The sequence below is a fragment of the Bufo bufo genome, chromosome 9 (assembly GCF_905171765.1).
Source record: "Bufo bufo chromosome 9, aBufBuf1.1, whole genome shotgun sequence".
NCBI classification, from domain to species: Eukaryota; Metazoa; Chordata; class Amphibia; order Anura; family Bufonidae; genus Bufo; species Bufo bufo.
Window position 1 is genome coordinate 34,775,539 of NC_053397.1, and position 18,061 is coordinate 34,793,599.

At 45.5% G+C, this 18,061-nt stretch overlaps 1 protein-coding gene across 4 annotated transcripts in view; it reads right to left on the bottom strand.

Moving 5' to 3' along the window:
• Positions 1-2,050: 2,050 nt before the first annotated feature.
• FLNB (filamin B) overlaps positions 2,051-18,061 on the bottom strand; it is a 216,715-nt gene continuing 200,704 nt past the window's right edge. For all 4 annotated transcript variants that reach the window (XM_040406836.1, XM_040406835.1, XM_040406834.1 and 1 more), the window contains 7 exons: positions 17,852-17,989; positions 16,918-17,033; positions 13,441-13,573; positions 13,157-13,333; positions 9,965-10,183; positions 5,120-5,323; positions 2,051-4,076 (listed from right to left, as the gene is read on the bottom strand). In XM_040406836.1, the coding sequence (XP_040262770.1) occupies positions 3,889-4,076; positions 5,120-5,323; positions 9,965-10,183; positions 13,157-13,333; positions 13,441-13,573; positions 16,918-17,033; positions 17,852-17,989 (1,175 nt within the window). In that variant the 3' untranslated portion in view covers positions 2,051-3,888. The remainder of the gene's footprint in view (positions 4,077-5,119; positions 5,324-9,964; positions 10,184-13,156; positions 13,334-13,440; positions 13,574-16,917; positions 17,034-17,851; positions 17,990-18,061) is intronic.

Sequence of the window (18,061 nt, forward strand, 5' to 3'; positions counted from 1 at the left end):
ACAAATATACACCCAAGAGTTTTTGCATTTGATACTAAACAATTTATTCCAGTTTATTAGTTTCTCTGTTTGGGGCTTACAAAGTAGTGAGCTCACAGTGAGGCACAATGCACAGTAAAAAGCTTCTATCTAGTTCCGCTTTATAGGGTTTCCAAAATAGTGTTAAAAACATACAGAATTTTCTAGAAAAGTTTATAACATTTTGCTTTAAAGATATTTTACATACAAAACAAAATACATTTCATTTGTTAAAAAATGACTCTGTTTTATCATTGAAAACCTCCCATGAAAAGATTTACCTTAAGATTTTCTACATGAATAAAGAAATTTTAGGAACCGCAATGGGTACCTACACAATGCACACACCTGGGCTAACCTTGTTTTTTTCCCCCCCATTTGTGCTCATATCTGGTAAATGCAGCTAATTCCTATACATAGTCATCAGGTTACAAGGTAGTATTTTGATATTTTAGTTTTGTGATCAGGTTAACATGGTTTACTGCACCTACCAAATAGTTTACAGAATAGCCTAAAAACATGATCTGCAACCCTCAGGGAGTTCACAATACAAATGTCACTATGAATTGACCATATCTGGTATCCAATTAATAAAGATTGATTCTGTATCCCAGATGTCTCCATATGCAGTAAGCCATGGAGAAGAAATAGCTTTGGCTGATAAGAATTGTCATTGATATGACCTACCAATAATAATAATAATAATAAAATTTAAAACAAACTACATAAATTAAGCACCATGGGTGATGCAATATTAATGTGATATCTGGAAGGGGCTGAGGAGGCAAAAAAAAATTCAACAATGAAATTTATTGACTGAGCACTTAATAAATGGCTGTAATTTAATTCTATGTTAGGTCCATATATTTCTAAAGAAAAATAGAAATTGAGCCAATGAGAGGAAAAAAAAAATTCCCTTTTCAAATGGCGAGATGCATGCATGTTTCTGGAAAGAAATATATGGACCTACAGTATACGGTATGTGACCTAACGCATCTCATCTGTAAACAGTGTAACCTTAAAGGGGTTTTCCAAGATTTCCATACTGATCATCTTTACTCAGGATAGGTCATCAGTATCCGATCCGATCAGCTGTTTGCGAAGGCAGTGGTGCTCCTAGGGTTGTTGAGATACCAAAATTTTGATTCGATTTCGATACCATAAAAAAGTATTGCGATACTTGATACCATTCGATGCCACGTGAAAAAAATAAAACATAAAAAAAAACATGTGCATTCCACATGGCGAATTGCGCAGTTTACACATTTTTGTTTTCTGTGCCGGCGTTCACCACATAGGAGATTTTTTTTATATTTTAATAGTTTGGACTTTTCAGACATGGTGATATGTGATATGTTTATTTATTGTTTATATATTTTATATGTAAAATTGGGAAAGGGGGTGATTTATACTTAATAATTTGGTGTGTTTTTTAAACTTGTTTTTGTTTACTTTTTATTTAATAACTGTTAGCCCCCCTTAGGGGCTAGAACCTAGGATCTTTTTATCACTTTTCCTATTCACCCTAGTAGAGCTCTATTAGGGCAAATAGGACTTCACACTCTCCCTGCTGCCCTGTACTCTGTGCACACAGCAGCAGAGAGATTACCATGGCAGCCAGGGCTTCAGTAGCATCCTGGCTGCCATGGTAACCGATCGGAGCCCCAGGATTACACTGCTGGGGCTCCGATCAGAAGCTGCCACTGCCACCAATGAGGAGGAGGGGAGGGGCCCCTTGGCCACTGCCACCAATGATTTTAATACTGGGGAGGATGCACTGCACCACCAATGATAATTAATAAAGGAGGCGGGTGCCTGCAGCAGAATCACAAAGCTGGGACCCACACCTGAGGGGTTAACTGCCGCTGATCGCGGCTATGTGATTCTGCTGCAGGCACCTGTATTTGTATTAAACGTTAACTTTCAGTGCGCCCGCCCCTCTCTCTTCTTCTGACAGCAGCGCGCTCATGTTCTGTGATGCTAGGCTGCGTAGCCTAGTATCGATAAATGTCAAATCCCAGTATCGTATCGATACCGGGACAAAAGTATCGATTGGGTATCAATATTTCGATACCCGCAACAACCCTAGGTGCTCCTGTGAGCGCCATGGCCTTCTCTCTGCTTTTCTAGGCCAGTGATGTCACGTTCATTATTTACGTGGCCTAATGGGGCTGAGCAGCGATACCAAGCACAGCTGCTATACAATATACGTCGCTGTGCTTGCTAAGCACGGAGAAGGCCGCGGCGCTCACAGGAGCCCCGGTGCCTTCTCAAACAGCTGATCGGCGGGGCTGCCAAGTGTCGGACCCCCAACGATCAGATCCAGAGGATAGGTCATCAGTATTAAAATCTCAGAAAATTTTTTTTAAGGGTATGTTCACACTTGTGGTGATGCAATGACGATTTTACACCTGGATTTGAAGGTAGACAAGCCAAACTGTATTATTTTAGCAGCAAAGCAGATGAGATTTTTATTTTATTTTTTTAAATCTCATCCAGATGCTTCTGGAAATATCTGCCGCAGAAATGGACTTGTGGTGCACATTTTAAATCTGCAGATTTTCCCCTTTCCAATGTATAGGGTGAAATCTGTGGCAAATCTGCAACAGAATCGTCATGTATTAAAAATGTATTATCATTCCGTCACAGGTGGAACTATCACTCCGGATATTTCTGCAATATGGCATCCAATGGAGCATGCCACGTATGGGAAGTATAGTATGGTCCCATAGACTTTTAATTGTACTCAGCCATAATACTGTACCCATAGGAGGTTATACAGAGCCCTAATATGTTGATCTGCACTTAGGCCTTAGTAACAGTCATTTAAAGGGGATGGCCCATCTCAGACATTGACTGGCTTCTACTGTATCTCCAGAAAGGATCCTCTAAAGTTAAGGGGAGCACTCCGTGCAAGCGTGGCCATTTTCCCTTCAAGGCTAGTTCCAAAAATAGCTGAGCATGCACAGTGCATTGTCCATTCAACACTATGGGAGTTTCAGAACTCCCATAGAAGTGAAAAGAGGGCACTTCACACAGGCGCGGAGTTATCTTCTTCACTTTGGAGGCCCTGCTCTGGAGAAAGGAGCGGGACCAGCACCTATCTGACCCGGATGGCACATACTAGCGATATGTCATCAATGCCTGAGATAGGCCAACCCCTTTAAGTGCTGATTTATTTATTTTTTCATTTCAGAAAAAGACAATAGTAAATTGGTGGTTTTAGTCCAAAAAAAAAAGCAAAAATGCACATTCCTCTAAAATGTTAAGGGCCGAGATTAATCCGGACTATAATTTAGTGTCACTCAGAAACTCCTATCACTTCAATGGTATTGTGAAATAATTTTTTTTTTTTAAATAAACTTTTTACTGCTCATCCCAATGACTGAACAGTGGGCAACAGGCGCTAATATAGAAAGTACCAGACTTCTCACTACTTTCCTCGACCGAACGTTAGGCTGAGGAATACAAGCTGGGGCAATCAGTAGTTCCATTACATATCGAATAGTCAGGAAATAATTCCAGTTTTATTTCATATTGATCCTTAGACAAATGTCATTGGTCCCCTTCTTAAAATGATTCATTCAATTTACCAGGAACAGGTTATTCTACTTGGCATCGGAGGAGTTACACAATATCGACAAGTATAAATAATAAGCCCTTCCAGCAGTAGAGATTTGCTATTAAATTACCAAATGGACACCTAAAACACACATACAAATTTTCCAATTCCCTAGTATAAAAAAAGTCACATATAAAATTACACTGGAAGTCTTTCCACTTCATACAATCTGCAGATGTCAGCTCCGCGCGATCAAATGACGACGATCTCTTCTCCTTGCTGAATCCTGATTTGGGAGGTTCTCTACATTATGGGACGGAGACATGGAAGGGGCTGCCAGGGATGTGTTCCTCTCCCCACTTTACAACCAGAGTGTAATCTCCTTTCTCCTTGACGTGGTAGAAGACGTTATATTGCTTACTTCCAAGATGTTTTACTGAGACCTCCTCACAAGGTATTGTGGGCCCATGTACACCAACTAATAGCATATTAGAACCTGGGGAGAAAATGGTAGAAATTAGGTTCCAACTGTGCAAACTACAGACATTTCTATGAGGGTAATGTCATTTTGGGAAGGTAGGGGATGTAACCACCTGTCCCGCTTCCACCACTCAAACGAATGCCCAAGTCAAAGCCAACCTTGGGTTGGATGGTCCCATGTGCAATACCTTCTATCAATGCAACCTCTTCTGGTAAGGTAGACCATATCATATAGTGCCCCTAGGGAATAAAACCACATTCTGTGCAGTTGCCTGGCAATAGGTTCAGCCATCAAGTTTGAGATAAAGGGTGCAAAAGTGCCCAGGCCATCGATGCCAATGGTGACCCCTTTGGTCATGATAGGTGATAAGACACAGGTTGCACATTACTCAGTCTAGTCCTGCCCCATAATCCTCTCAATGGAGGTCAGACAGGTAATATCATTCTTGTCTATAAAGCACCGGAGAGTGGCCGGTTCAGTGGGCACATACATTCAAGGGTAAAAGCTCTTTAAGGAGGTTGTCTGAAATTTTGATATTGGTGACCTGGCCTCAGGACAGGTCATTAATTTCAGACTGGTGGGGGTCCGACTCGCGGCACCTCTGCTGACCTGCTTTTTGAAGAGATACAGCCTCTTCCTAGGCCTGGGACATCATGTTAATCGGTCACTACAGGTGTAGTTCAGTCCCATTCAAGTAAATAGGGCTGAGCTGCAACACCAGGCACAGCCACTATTCAATGGATAGCGCTGTGCTTGGTGAGCTGCTGTGCTCACCGGCCTCCTCAAACAGCTGATTGGCAGGAGTCGGACCACCGCCAATCTCATACTGATAACATATCCTATTCACATGGCCTGGTTGCACCTCAGCCCCATTGAAGTGAATGGGCTGCAATACCAAGCACTGCCACTATACTATGTATGGCGCTGTGCTTGGGAGAGATGCCAGCCAGAGCTCTGGTGAGCGGTGTCTCCCCTTAACACCTCCGCCGATCTGATAATGAGGATAGGTCATTAAATTTTAATGGATAACCCCTTTAAGCATCTGACTAAATGCTCACCTGCTTTACTGCAGTCTACATTGAAGCTGCTCTTCTGGCCCAAGTATGCTTTCGATAGACCTGCTCCTTTGGATGTGACTTTACTGGCGTCTGAAGCAAACCTAGGCAGCGCACTGTATACGGTCTCTGTGGAGGCGCGAGTGACGGACTGCACGATTATCGATGACGTCTCACTGACACCGCCAACACTGACTAGTCGCTGACCTACAGAATTAGAGATGGGACACCGTTAATACTCAGAATAAAGGGAAAATTAAAAAGATACATCAAACACTTAGATCAAGACACATCAAACATAAAGCTTCACATCAGTTACTCCCGCTAAACCGCATTGCGCAGCGTACAGGTTACAGCATTACGGGCAGCTCTGGTTAGGCCGTTATTTTGGCATCTTGTAATCGGACATTACTACAACACATAAGACGTGTTAACGCATTTTAGGACAGTCCATGTTCTCTATTACCTTCCTGAAGAGAAACACTTTGCACCTCCATCCCCTCATGCCATAAAGGGGGTAACTGACCTAAATAACAAACGTATTCAAAGCAGTATTACAGGAAGTTTGGGCAAATTTTTAATAAATAATTTTACTCAAACCTACCAATATCTGAATCGCATTGTAGACCGTCCTCGTCATGGGACAATCTCATGAAACAATGGGGCGGTTGAGATGCACGGCTCAATACAAACTGTGACTACGGCTTACAGACCATGAACATAACACAATTTTAGGATTGTCATTTTCTGCAAAATCTTGTACTCATGCAGCATTACAGTCTGCAACATAGTTCATAGCTGCCTTCACAATTCTGGATGCTTCAGAGCTGAAATCTCTCAGCTTCTCTTGCTCACTGGTCAGAGCCTGCACCGGTTATTTGAATTTGTCATCCACATCATTGGGGGACACAGGCTTGACCATGGGTATAGCTGTTGCCGCTAGGAGGCGGACACTAAGCACAAAGGTGTAAGCTCCTCCCCTTCAGCTATACACTTCCTACAGGGACCAAGCTAAATCCGTTTTTAGCTTAGTGTCTGTAGGCAACAAGGTCGAGGACTTCGTCGCACGGTCCAGAGACCCCTTGGCCCTGGCGTGCGACATGCTCGTGATTCCGTTCACGCTTCCCTAAGTGTTCCCGCCTCCTGCTCTCATTCCGCATCTCCTCCGGAAGATCAGGTCCAAAGGACTGCTAGTCATTCTTGTGGCCCCCGATTGGCCACGCTGGGTGTGGCATGCGTCTCTGGTCACCCTCCTGGCCGAAGAGCCATGGCGTCTTCCTCTTCGGGAGGACCTCCTATATCAGTCGCCGATCTTCCACCCAAATTTAGGGTTGCTACAGCTCCCGTTCGGTTCTCTTTGCTGCGGCTCTTGGCTTTCCTGCAGTCGGGCATGTACTTGGGGCTGGCTCTCAGCTCCCTCAAAGGGCAAGTGTCGGCTCTCTCCATTCTTTTTCAGCGGAATTTAGCTTCGCTTTTGGCGGTTCAGACTTTTCTGCAGGGGTGGCGCATGCTGCGCCCCCTCTTCGTCCTCCGTTGGATCCTTGGGATCTTAATCTATTGCTCAACGCTCTCCAGTCTTCACCGTTTGAGCCTTTGCAGCAGGTGTCGCTTCGCTTACTGTCTTACAAGGTGGCTTTTTTGGTGGCAATCACTTCTATCCGGAGGGTGTCGGAACTTCGCGGCTCTGTCATGTCGGTCGCCTTTCCTGATCCTCCATCATATAAGGTAGTCCTTTGGCCTGTTCAGTCCTTCCTTCCGAAAGTGGTATCGGCATTCCATCTAAATGAGGAGATTGTTCTCCATTCATTTTGTCAGGAACCCGTCTCATCCTCGGGAGCGGTCGCTCCATACTCTGGATTTGGTACGGGCCGTTCGAGTCTATCTGTCCCAGACGGCATCTTTCCAGCGGACGGATTTCCCGGTTATTCCAGAGGGGCCGAGACGGGGGCTGGCAGCGCCGAAGACGTCCATTGTGGAAGCGTACCGCCTTAAGGGCTGGGCTCCACCCTTCCGGGTGACTACTCATTCTGCTTGGGCAGTGGGGGCCTCTTGGGCGGTGCATCACGGAGCTTCGGCCCTTCAGGTGTGCAAGGTGGCGACCTGGTCGCCTTTGCACACCTTTTCCAAATGTTATAGGGTACACACTTTTGCGTCTGCTGACGCGTCTCTGGAGTGTAGAGTTTTGCAGACGGCGGTTCTCTGATTGGCAGGAGGGTTTCTCGTTAGGCCCGCCGCGGGGACTGCTCTGTAACGTCCCATGGTCAAGCCTGTGTCCCCCAATGATACGGATGAGAAAACCAGATATTTGTACTTACTATAAAATCTGTTTCTCTTCTGTTTATTGGGGGACACAGCTCCCACCCATTCTCATGTTTTGGGGTATTTGCTGGCCTGTGTGGTTCTGGGTTTCTACATGGTGTGATTTTTTTGTGTTGCTTCTCCTACTGCTTTTGCACTAACGGATTTAGCTTAGTCCCTGTAGGAAGTGTATAGCTGAAGGGAAGGAGCTCACACCTTTGTGCTTAGTGTCCGCCTCCTAGCGGCAACAGCTATACCCATGGTCAATGCCAGTGTCCCCCAATGAACGGAAGAGAAACAGATTTTACGTTAAGTACAAAAATCAAGTTTTTTTTGCAAGCGTCGTCTTTACAGCAGGCAACGTAATGTAATGTAGAAAATGCATAACTTTCCCTCTATACTATAGAAGTTTAGTTAAAAAGGAGCGTGATAAATTTGTCAGCAGTTTCCAACAGCCACCAGCAGAACAGTGAATGCAGCTCTGGACTATAAACCAGGATAGGATCGGTGTAAAATAAATAATGCAATCTGTAGTAGGACAATGACAGTTAACATATATTATGTCTATATGGAAAAAGATAACCTTCATGTACAGTGTCGGACTGGGGTTCCTGGGGCCACCAGAGGAAATTATTCTTGAGGCCAAACCCATTTATCATCAATAAAGTTTCATCGGTTTTTGAATAAAAAAATAAAATAAATAGACTCTAGTGCAAATAACTGGCTCCAAAAGGTGAAAATAATTGGCACCAAAGGAAGCCAAATGGGCTTTTCTCTTGGTCCATTATGGTATCAGAGCCTGGGTCCATCGGATGGACCAGTCTGACCCTGTTTATGTACCGCAAGTCCTGCGCTGTTGGATAGGACACCATTCTATTCAAAGTATTCACTGCTCACTACATGTACAATGCCCTATGTCACATATGACACAGGAGCTGCATGACTACATGTTTAAACTGAAATCAATATCTTATCGGTAGGGGTCTGACTCCTGGCACCCCCACTGATTGGCTGAGGACGCAGCACCTGCATAGTATACCAAGCACAGCTCCTTACATTGCACAGCGGCTGTGCTTTTTAATGCAGCAGAGTCCCATTCACTTGAAGGGGACTGAGCTGTAGAAAGGCCACGTGACGCCAAAAGCCGAGCAAGAATAGGCAGCGCTTGCCCGAGCATTGCAGACCCGTGAAACAGGTGATCGGTGGAGGTGCTAGGAGCCGGGCCCCCACCCATCAGATATTAATCACCTATCCTGAGCACAGGTCATCAGTATTTAACTCCCGGGCAATCGTTTTTAGTTTTCCAGATCCTAAGTGTGATTATAAAGAAAGGACACGCTCTCTTTTTTATGATGCCATGGATACCTTACTAATCATGAGTTGCTTTTTTATTATAAGTACTCTATTGATTTCTGCAGGAGCTGAGTTATGTGGCTCCTTAGTCATCTGCTAGGCTGAATAAAAGCAACAGGCCAACAAAAGCTGGCCATACCCATTAATATATGTATTGTCCAGTCCTGCTGATACGCATGGTGGCCTCCCGTCTCCCTCCTGATGGCAGATGGCAGGGATGTCACCGTGAAATGCAGTGCAATCTGCAGACAGTCTTCAGTATAAATTGTAATTTATAGCTTTATATCTCTGTCTGTTTTTTCTAACCTAAGGGAGGTGGTATCAGTGATTGATAGCATTCTCTGTGTAAGTGTGTATACAGAGATTGCTGTCAGTCGCTGATAACTGTACATGGGGGTGGTCTTAAAGAGGACCGGTCACCTATCCTGACATGCCTGCATTCCCCATGTAATAACAGTTCTGGAGCATCTATTCTTACGGCTCCATGTTGTGCCATTGCTTTATTATTTCTACTAGTAGTTATGAATGAATTGCTAGCAGTCTGCAGTAAGGGTACAGAGGGGTGTTACCAGTTGAGGGGGGGGTGTCCCTGCACAGTCTGACAATGGCAGCACAGATTGGATAGAGTCAGACACTTGCAGAGACACATCCCCAACTGGTAACACCCATCTGTACCCTTACTACAGACTGCTAGTAATTCATTCATAACCTCTAGTAGAAATAATAAAGGAATGGCACAACATAGCGTCTTAAGAATAGATGCTCCAGAATCGTTATTACATGGGGGATGCAAATAGGTACTAAAATAGACATGTCAGGAGAGGTGACAGGTCCTCTTTAAGTTGAGAAAAAGAGATATAAATGTATTAAATGACATGTTTTAATCCATCTTTTCCCACAAAACTATATATCAATCTGCTCAGCTGCTGCTGCTCTATAAGGGTCCATTCACAGGTCCGTAGTGTATTGCTGCAGATTGCATTTTGTGGTGACAGGTCCTCCATAAATATCAGGAAGTTGGACTTAAACGGCCCGATCATCGGGGAGATAGAGTCTGAGGGCGGTGTTCTCCCCTCTCCCCCATTCAGGACACAAGCACGTTTGATGAAGTGGGCATGTATATGGGTGGTCAGGAGCAAGAAGAAAAAAGGTTGTAACATCAAGATTTTTCAAACCAGGACGCAATGGAATAATCACCTGTTACTTTAGCTTTGAATGGACTGCCGAGGATGTGATTGGGGCCTCCATATTTCACTCCGATCGTGTAATTCCCTGGGGCCATTGGAGTATAGAGCACTCTGTATCCTTCAGGACACTCCTTACATTCCATGGTCACCTTTGAAGGACCTTCGATGGTGACGGAAAGGGCCCCGGGTCCTGCTTTAGTAGTGTTGATTGTGAATTCAGATAATTTACCTGCCAAGAAAAAAGGATTTTAATGTACAAGTGATCTTCTGGTGGTTCCTGTGGAGCCAATGTAATATTAGGGAATTCCATATGACCAGTGTTGACCTCTGTCCTGTAGATCCCATCTGCAGAACGCAGGGGCTGTTTATGACAATCAGTTTTGGCCTAGACTGGCGATTGAGGCTGAAGCAATGTCTTTCTACGGGACAAACTCGCGCCTATACATCTGTGTTTTCCTGACGCATCACAGGCTTTGGCTTCAGAAACAGCTGACAATAAGCTGGGCTACCGGAAAATGAAAAGGAACACCTGGAAAACCTAATGTGAATGAGCTGAGACTGGCAAAGTACAAACTGAGTGTCGCTTGGACAATGACCACACAACCAAGGTGATCCCCCCCTAAGGCAGAACCTGCTTTCATTACTGAACGCTATTGATAGCCACATCAGGGTTTGCAGGAGGACGGGAGAGGGCCTACTATTTTTTTTTAGGAGACATGGTGTTCCAACAAAATAACGTCTGCCCACACACTGCCTGTGCTACACAACGTGCTCTTCAGGGTATCCAGCAACTCCCCTGATCAGCTCAACTGTCCATCGAGAATGTCTGGAACTGGTTGGGGCAGCGTCCTCCCATGCACCCTGCTGCAGAACCCAAAATAAAGAGAGCACCACCTTGGTTGTGTGATCATTGACCAAGCACCACTAGCAGTTTATACTTTTTCAATCTCAGCTCAATCGCAAGACATTTTCCAGGTGTTTTTTATTTTTATTTTCCGGTAGTGTATTATTGCACCGTGTCATACAGTGGCTACTGCAGGGGAAATGTGGTGGCCACCCATGTAATACATATGCTGGATCATGAGCCACTTGGTGTCAGCAGCTCTCTGCTCTGGCTCGTAGAGGGGGCCTCTAGCAGAAGACCTCTCGATGTCCATATTCCTTATAAATCTAAGGTTTAGCATTAGTGGAAGAACCCCTTGAAAAGGTAGCTATAATTGTACAATTTCAAATTAAAAACTTATGCCCAAGGCCAAAAATATTTGCGAATGGAGCCAACTACCTGTAAAACAACATGATCTGCTATATTGTTCATGGACCTTGGCCCATAACAAGGACACAATGGTTCGGGTTCAAATAAAACGTATGAATAAGGAACACCTGCTTTGTAATAATGAGCTGGCATAAGAAAGACTAACAATGAATACGCTGTAGGGCTTATCGGAGCGCCACAGGCTGACAGCAGCGTCGTTTCCGGACCATCAATCTGTTCACATATCTCTCCCCAGCTAGAATACATTGCTGTCTGCTCCGAGCTGATATCCTATTAGGTTTACATCACGTGCATTGTGAAGACAGGGAACAGCAAGGAATGAGAACTGCAGTGACACAGTATGAACTGAAGGGGTCGCCAAACAGTTATCAATATCACCAACCCTACACACATGATAGAGTAGTCAGGGTATGGTCACCGGATCAGGATTTGCCTATGGTAAATGTAACATGTATTTACAAGAGGATTTGCGGTAGAAATCCAAGGCTGAAACTCTGATTCTGCCATGGATTTTCCGCAAATGTATTGCCCCGATCGATAGGGCTAAACCGCAGCTTTTCCACACAAAATTTGGAAGACGAATCAACTTGTGCATTCTTCTTGTGAATGCATTTTGTTCCCTGTGCCTCAAAAAATCTGCGCCTAGCAGTGTTCCTGGTGACGCCCGATGAAGGCTGTTCTCGGAACTGCCTGCTCCCGGTGACCGCATGCGTTTCAGAACGGCTCGCGGCACAGGCACAGGTAAGGACTTACCTCTGCATCGCCGGACTTGGGAATAAAGATGGCAGATGTAGGGGGTGCAGAGGTTGCACCTGCAGATAAAGATGGCAGATGTGTTCGTCGGTGAACACTGCGAACTGGCCATCACTGGTCACCAGTCCGCGAGCAAATCTTTCCGTGAAACAACCCAATGTCATTGAAAATGAACGGCCAGTTTGACCGACTAACGGACAAAATGGAGTCAAATGTATATAGCTGTGCCAGCCAACAATCGTTCAATAGACGACTGTCCGTCTAATGGTTGCTAAGCCACAGAGGTGAATTGGCCATAGACTTTACAGGAACATTTTCCAGTGGGCTGATGCCCAGGGGGCCACCCGTGCCCTTCTCACTGCTGCCGGCTGGGTCCATAACGATCTGATGATCTCAGCATTAATTAATGTAGGAGCATCAGGTACTTATGCACTTGGCCAGCGGCGGCAGGCACCCTCCTAAATTCAACTCTATCGCCATCCTCAGGGGGGTGATACAGTTGAATGCTGCAGCGGTGGCGGCGGTATTTTGTGCTGCACTATAGTATTTGGTTCTGTTCTGGCAGTATGTTGTGCTGCACTATGGTATTTGGTTCTGCTATGGCAGTATGTTGTGCTGCACTATGGTATTTGGTTCTGCTATGGCAGTATGTTGTGCTGCACTATGGTATTTGGCTCTGCTGGGGCAGTATTTTGGGCAGCACTATGATATTTGGTTCTGCTGGGCGATATTTTGTGCTGCACTATGGTATTTGGTTCTGCTATGGCAGTATTTTGTGCTGCACTATGGTATTTGGTTCTGCTGGGGCAGTATGTTGTGCTGCACTATGATATTTGGTTCTGCTGGGGCAGTATTTTGGGCAGCACTATGGTATTTGGTTCTGCTGGGGCAGTATTTTGTGCTACACTAAGGATTCCTGTCTCTGCCTACTTCTCTTTTCCCTGCCTTCTGTCAATTTAGACTCGCCTACAATATGGGGCCACTTTTAATTTTTATTTCCAGGGCCACTTTAAGTTCCCAGTCTGCCCATGCTCAACCACCACCCTACTTCTAGCTATTGTGTTTGGCCACCTCAAGAGTAAAATCTTACTGCTGCCTATGACCACCATGTATTCATTCACGTACAGATAACTGGCAGTAGAAGACTTTAGACTGATCCCTATGGCTCTCACTTACCTGTAACACCTCTGTCCAGTCCAGCGCCATACGCCGTCACAAGAGCTGGGTCACCCTCCTGTCCTGGTTCTCCCACTCGCACCTTGAAGGGGCTGCCAGGCACGTGGCTTCCATTAAATTTGACATCAATAGTGTGTATGCCATTTTCCCGGGGAATGAAACGCACTGCATACTTATCTGCAAAAAGAAAACCATACGACGACGTGAGGAGGGCGATGTGACCCCTGTGACCGGACTTCATCTATGATGGGAATTGGTGACTTCTTATACCAATATATCCTTACCTGGTTCCAGCTCAGAAACATGGCATTCCTCCACGGCTCCCGAAGGACTGTGCACCTTGGCATCAATCTTGCCCTTCGCACCATTCATTCTGATGGCAAATGACACCGGCTGATTGGCCTTCAGACCAGACTCCTAAAAATTGCAATCTATATTAGAGAGATCTAATAAAATAGCAATCAGAGAGTCAATGGGCAGAGGGTTGAATGCTACCTGTATTTATGAAGGGAGGGGAGTAACTTTAAGATCACAGGCCCCAAAGCAAAACCTGTACCAGAGGGGGGAGGCAGCACCAAACCAGCGCTGTGTCTTTTTCATTTGCAGGATCGGTGAGGGTCCCACTGATCCTATGCTATTTAAAATACTGGTGTCCTACTATGCGTCTGAGAGCCATTAAGCCCCATCAGGTAACAGGGTGCAGGTGCAACCTCTACACCCCCTATAGCTATCCCCTTGCAGGCATCTACACACCTGACCCCTTGTCTTTAAAGGGTTGACCCTATATTATCCTAAAAGGATCAGAGGGTGTCCAACCGCTGGGATCCTGATCCTGTGAATGAAGAAGACGCAGAGCTGATTTGGTACTCTTTTCCCACTACACCATCCTCCTATGGGGGTACTGTTGTGCGGCCCCTTTCAAAATTGGTGGGGGTCTGGTTTGAAGAGGCCGTGGTGTTCCAGTGATCATCCAGGCCACTTCCTAGGGAAGTGATGTCACGTTCATTAGTCACATGGCCTAGTTGCAGCTCAGCCCCATTCAAGTGAATGCGTCAGGTTGCAATTCCAAGCACAGCCACTATACAATGTGCGGCGCTGTGCTTGGTAAGCTGTGGTGGAGGCCGCAGTCACTCTCGCAACCTCTTCAAAAAGCTGATTGGCGGGGGTGTCGGGTGTCAGACCCCCATCGATCAGATATTGATGACCTGTCCTGAGGATAGATCATCCACACTGTACTCACCTTATCAAAACCTTAAATTGGTTTTCTACATGACAAAACTCATCACTATGTACCTTAGTAGGGAATTCTGAGTTAATAAAGGGGAGTCCTGCATTCAGGATCCCCTTCACCAGAGTGGAGAGCTGTTATAAAAAGAGTCTCTCGGTCTGGAGGACCTGTCCTCCTCTGTATGGCATAGACAGTGCATTGATTTGAATGGACGCTGTGTAATACTTAGTTTCCCCTGTGGTGGCGCTGCAGGGAAACTAAACACTTGCTAGTTTTCCCTCCTGATCGCTGTGCCCCTACGACTCTTGACTTATCTTTGTACCTCTAAGGGGCCCTTTTACACAGGTCGATGGCTGGTCAGAGGAGCATTCATAACCGTGCTCATTCCTGATCACCGCTCAATGTAAAACGCTCATAATTCAGGTGACCAGACCCCTTATGTGAACAGAAAAATGCTCGCTGGTCTGCAGGGGCCCCACTAATCTAATGTTTGAGGTGTCACTGAGATGTTAGAAATGTTTAATGAACTTTGACTTTAAAGAGGACTGTTCTTTTTTTCCAACGTGTGTTTTAGTAACTTCTTAAATTCCACATGAAATAGCAATTCTTGAGCCTCTATTCTTAGGAATCTATGTTGTGCCATTCCTATATTATTCCTGCTAGAAGGTATGAATGAATTACTAGCAGTTTGCAATGAAGGTCCAGCTGGGTGTTACCAGTTGGGGGGTGTATCCTTGCAGTCTGACAATGGCAGCATATGGATAATATCAGATTGTGTAGGGGCACATCCCCAACTGGGAACACCCGGCTGGACCTTCATTGCAGAAAGCATGTAATTAATTTATAAACCTTCAGTAGGAATAATAGAGAAATGGCACAACACACAACCATACTCCAGAATTGTTATTATATGCGGGATGCAAGTAGTTACTAAAGCAGACATGTCATTATGTTATACCTTAAGGCTCCATTCACACGTCCGCAATTCTGCGGAACGGAATTGCGGACCCATTCATTTCTATGGGGCTGCACGATGTGCTGCCCGGATCCGGAATTGCGGATCCGCACTTCCGGGTCCGCAATTCTGTTCCCGGAAAAAATAGAACATGTCTATTCTTGACAAGATTAGGCATTTTCTATTAAGTGCCGGCGATGTGTGGTCCGCAAAATGCGGAACGCACATTGCCGGTGTCTGTGTTTTGCAGATCCGCAGATCTGCAAAACACACACGGACGTGTGAATGGACCCCAACAGGGGTAAATTGAGAGTAAATGCATCCACTAAACAGCTCACATATTGAACTCTCAATATTGGACCATAGACCAATAGAGGTCTATGGGCCCATCTCCTGCAGCGGTATGCGAGTGCTTCTACCCCTCCTTCTACCGATAGGTAAGGGTCAAGGCAATCAGACCCCCCACATATCTAATGACCCTTTAAGATGTTATTTTTTTATTACTTATTAAGAAAATCAGCACATATCCATCCAATGGCCTTTCCTGCTGCCCATGGGCTGTGTCTGGCATTGCAGCCGAGCCTTGATCACTACAGCGGGTATGAGCCGTCCATGGACAGGAGTGGCGCTAATACTGGAAAAAAGCAATGACTAGCTACATGCAGCAGGTAATAAAGACAACTGACCTCTCCCGACAGTAGATCTAGTTCAACAAACCGTCAATGTCCAGCTAAATGCTAAAGAGGGACTGCACCGTCCAGCCCTGCACAGGTCCTCCCCTGTACAGATGTGACAACACCATCACATTCGGGCTCCCTCTTTAGCAGGTAACTGCATGTCGAGAAATAACCTGTCAAAGGTCTTTAAATGAAACACAAGAAAGACGCCATAATGCCACTGTGACCAATTAATGCCCCCGTGAACAGCTTGGCTGAGTTTTTGAAAGTGGAAGGGCAGGGGGCAGAAGAGAGCCTAACAGTAATAAATTATTTTACAGTATAAGGAACACAAATACATACTTTTAGAATAATAGAATAATAAATCTACAGATTTTTTGAATTAAAGGGGTTGCCTGAGTAGACATGCAGCACTGTTTTTCTTGGGCTGTGTCAGGTATTGCAGCTCAGCTACTGAATGGGGGTTGGGCTGCAGTAACCCAGCATGACCAGTACACAGTGCGCTGTCTGCTCTCGGCTCCATACACTGTCCTAGCTTCGGTGGCTGCAGCTCCTCGTGGGCGGGGCAGTGAGTGCCAGGTGAAGCCCACTGATCTTTTACGGACGGCCTATACAGGACATCAATTTCGGGGTTTATTAAAAAAGAATCTTAAAAATAAAATCGGGGAAAAATGTATCAAAACTAGTGCAAGGAGATAGGAGCAGTTGTGAATACCAACCAATCAGGTTACAGCCAAGCGAATATTGAATTCTGATCGGTTTGTACGGGCCACCACATGTGCGATCGGTATGATAGGAGGAGACTGAGATACAGACCGCACATTCTCTCTGCTAGACTTGAACACAAGGACTTAATGGGTCACCAGGTGGCAGACAGGAGAGATGTTTCCTTGTGCCTCACCTGAAGACTAGAGACAGTAAGCCGGCGGGCGTCATCGGAGGGGGCGATGATCGGAACCATGAATGGGCTTTGCGGGATATGCTCATCGTTGAACTTGATGATCACTTCGTAGTCACCTGAAATGAAGAAGGCCGGTATGGTTACTCGCCATGGTCATATGTGCTGTATAAAACCTTATATAAAGCATTTTCTATGTATAACCGGTCTATGACTATATACGGCATGTAAAACAGTTCTCCCAATGAGGCAAAGTTCCTACGCATTGTGCTTCCACTCTAAATAGCTACTGGGAGATGGCAATTCAGTGTATTAGAGGCAACTGTACGTATAATTAAAGCAACGTCAGTCTACAGCAGGGGCCCATTGGCCTTAGACCCTACAGGGAAATTTCCTGGTGGGCCGATGCCCAGGGGGCCACTCTAGCCCTCTTGATGGCCGCAGGCCAGGTATATGATGATCTGATGCTCAATAGCCGCAGGCACCCTCCTGGACTCCACTGTATTACTGTCCTCATGATGGTGATACAGTTGAATACTGTGGTGAGGGCGGCAGTATTCTGTGCTGCCTTGTGGTATTTGGTTCTGTGGGGGCGGTATTCTGCACTGCACTACAGTATTGCAGGCCCCGCCTACTTGTTTTGGCCCGTCTTCTGTCAGTCTGAACCCACCTACAACATAGGGCCACTTTTAGTTTTTTTTTTTTCCAGGGCCACTTTAAGTTCCCAATCCGCCCCTGGTCCACAGTAGTGATTGATGCAATACTCTGTACTCAGTACACAGTCAGTTTGAATATGCTGCCCTCCCCAATGAAGATCATTCTGCTGACCACTAGGGGACAGCATCATAACCGCTCCCAGTTATCTAAATGAGCACCAATTCAAATCGTATGGATTTATTTCCATCATGCATTACAATATTGGGACGTTGAGACGTACCAGGCTCTTGAACAACGTATGAAACCCCACAGGATCCATCCTTCCGGTCCTCAAAGGAAATCTCTGCTTTGCTTGGCCCTTCGACAGCAATGGAAAGTCCCCCGGCACCTGCTTCCCGTGTCCAAATGTTGAATTCAGCTGCAGAGAAGCAAGAGAGAAGTGTCCATGATTCATTCTTATCTGCTTCCTCAATAACATCACAAGTACTTT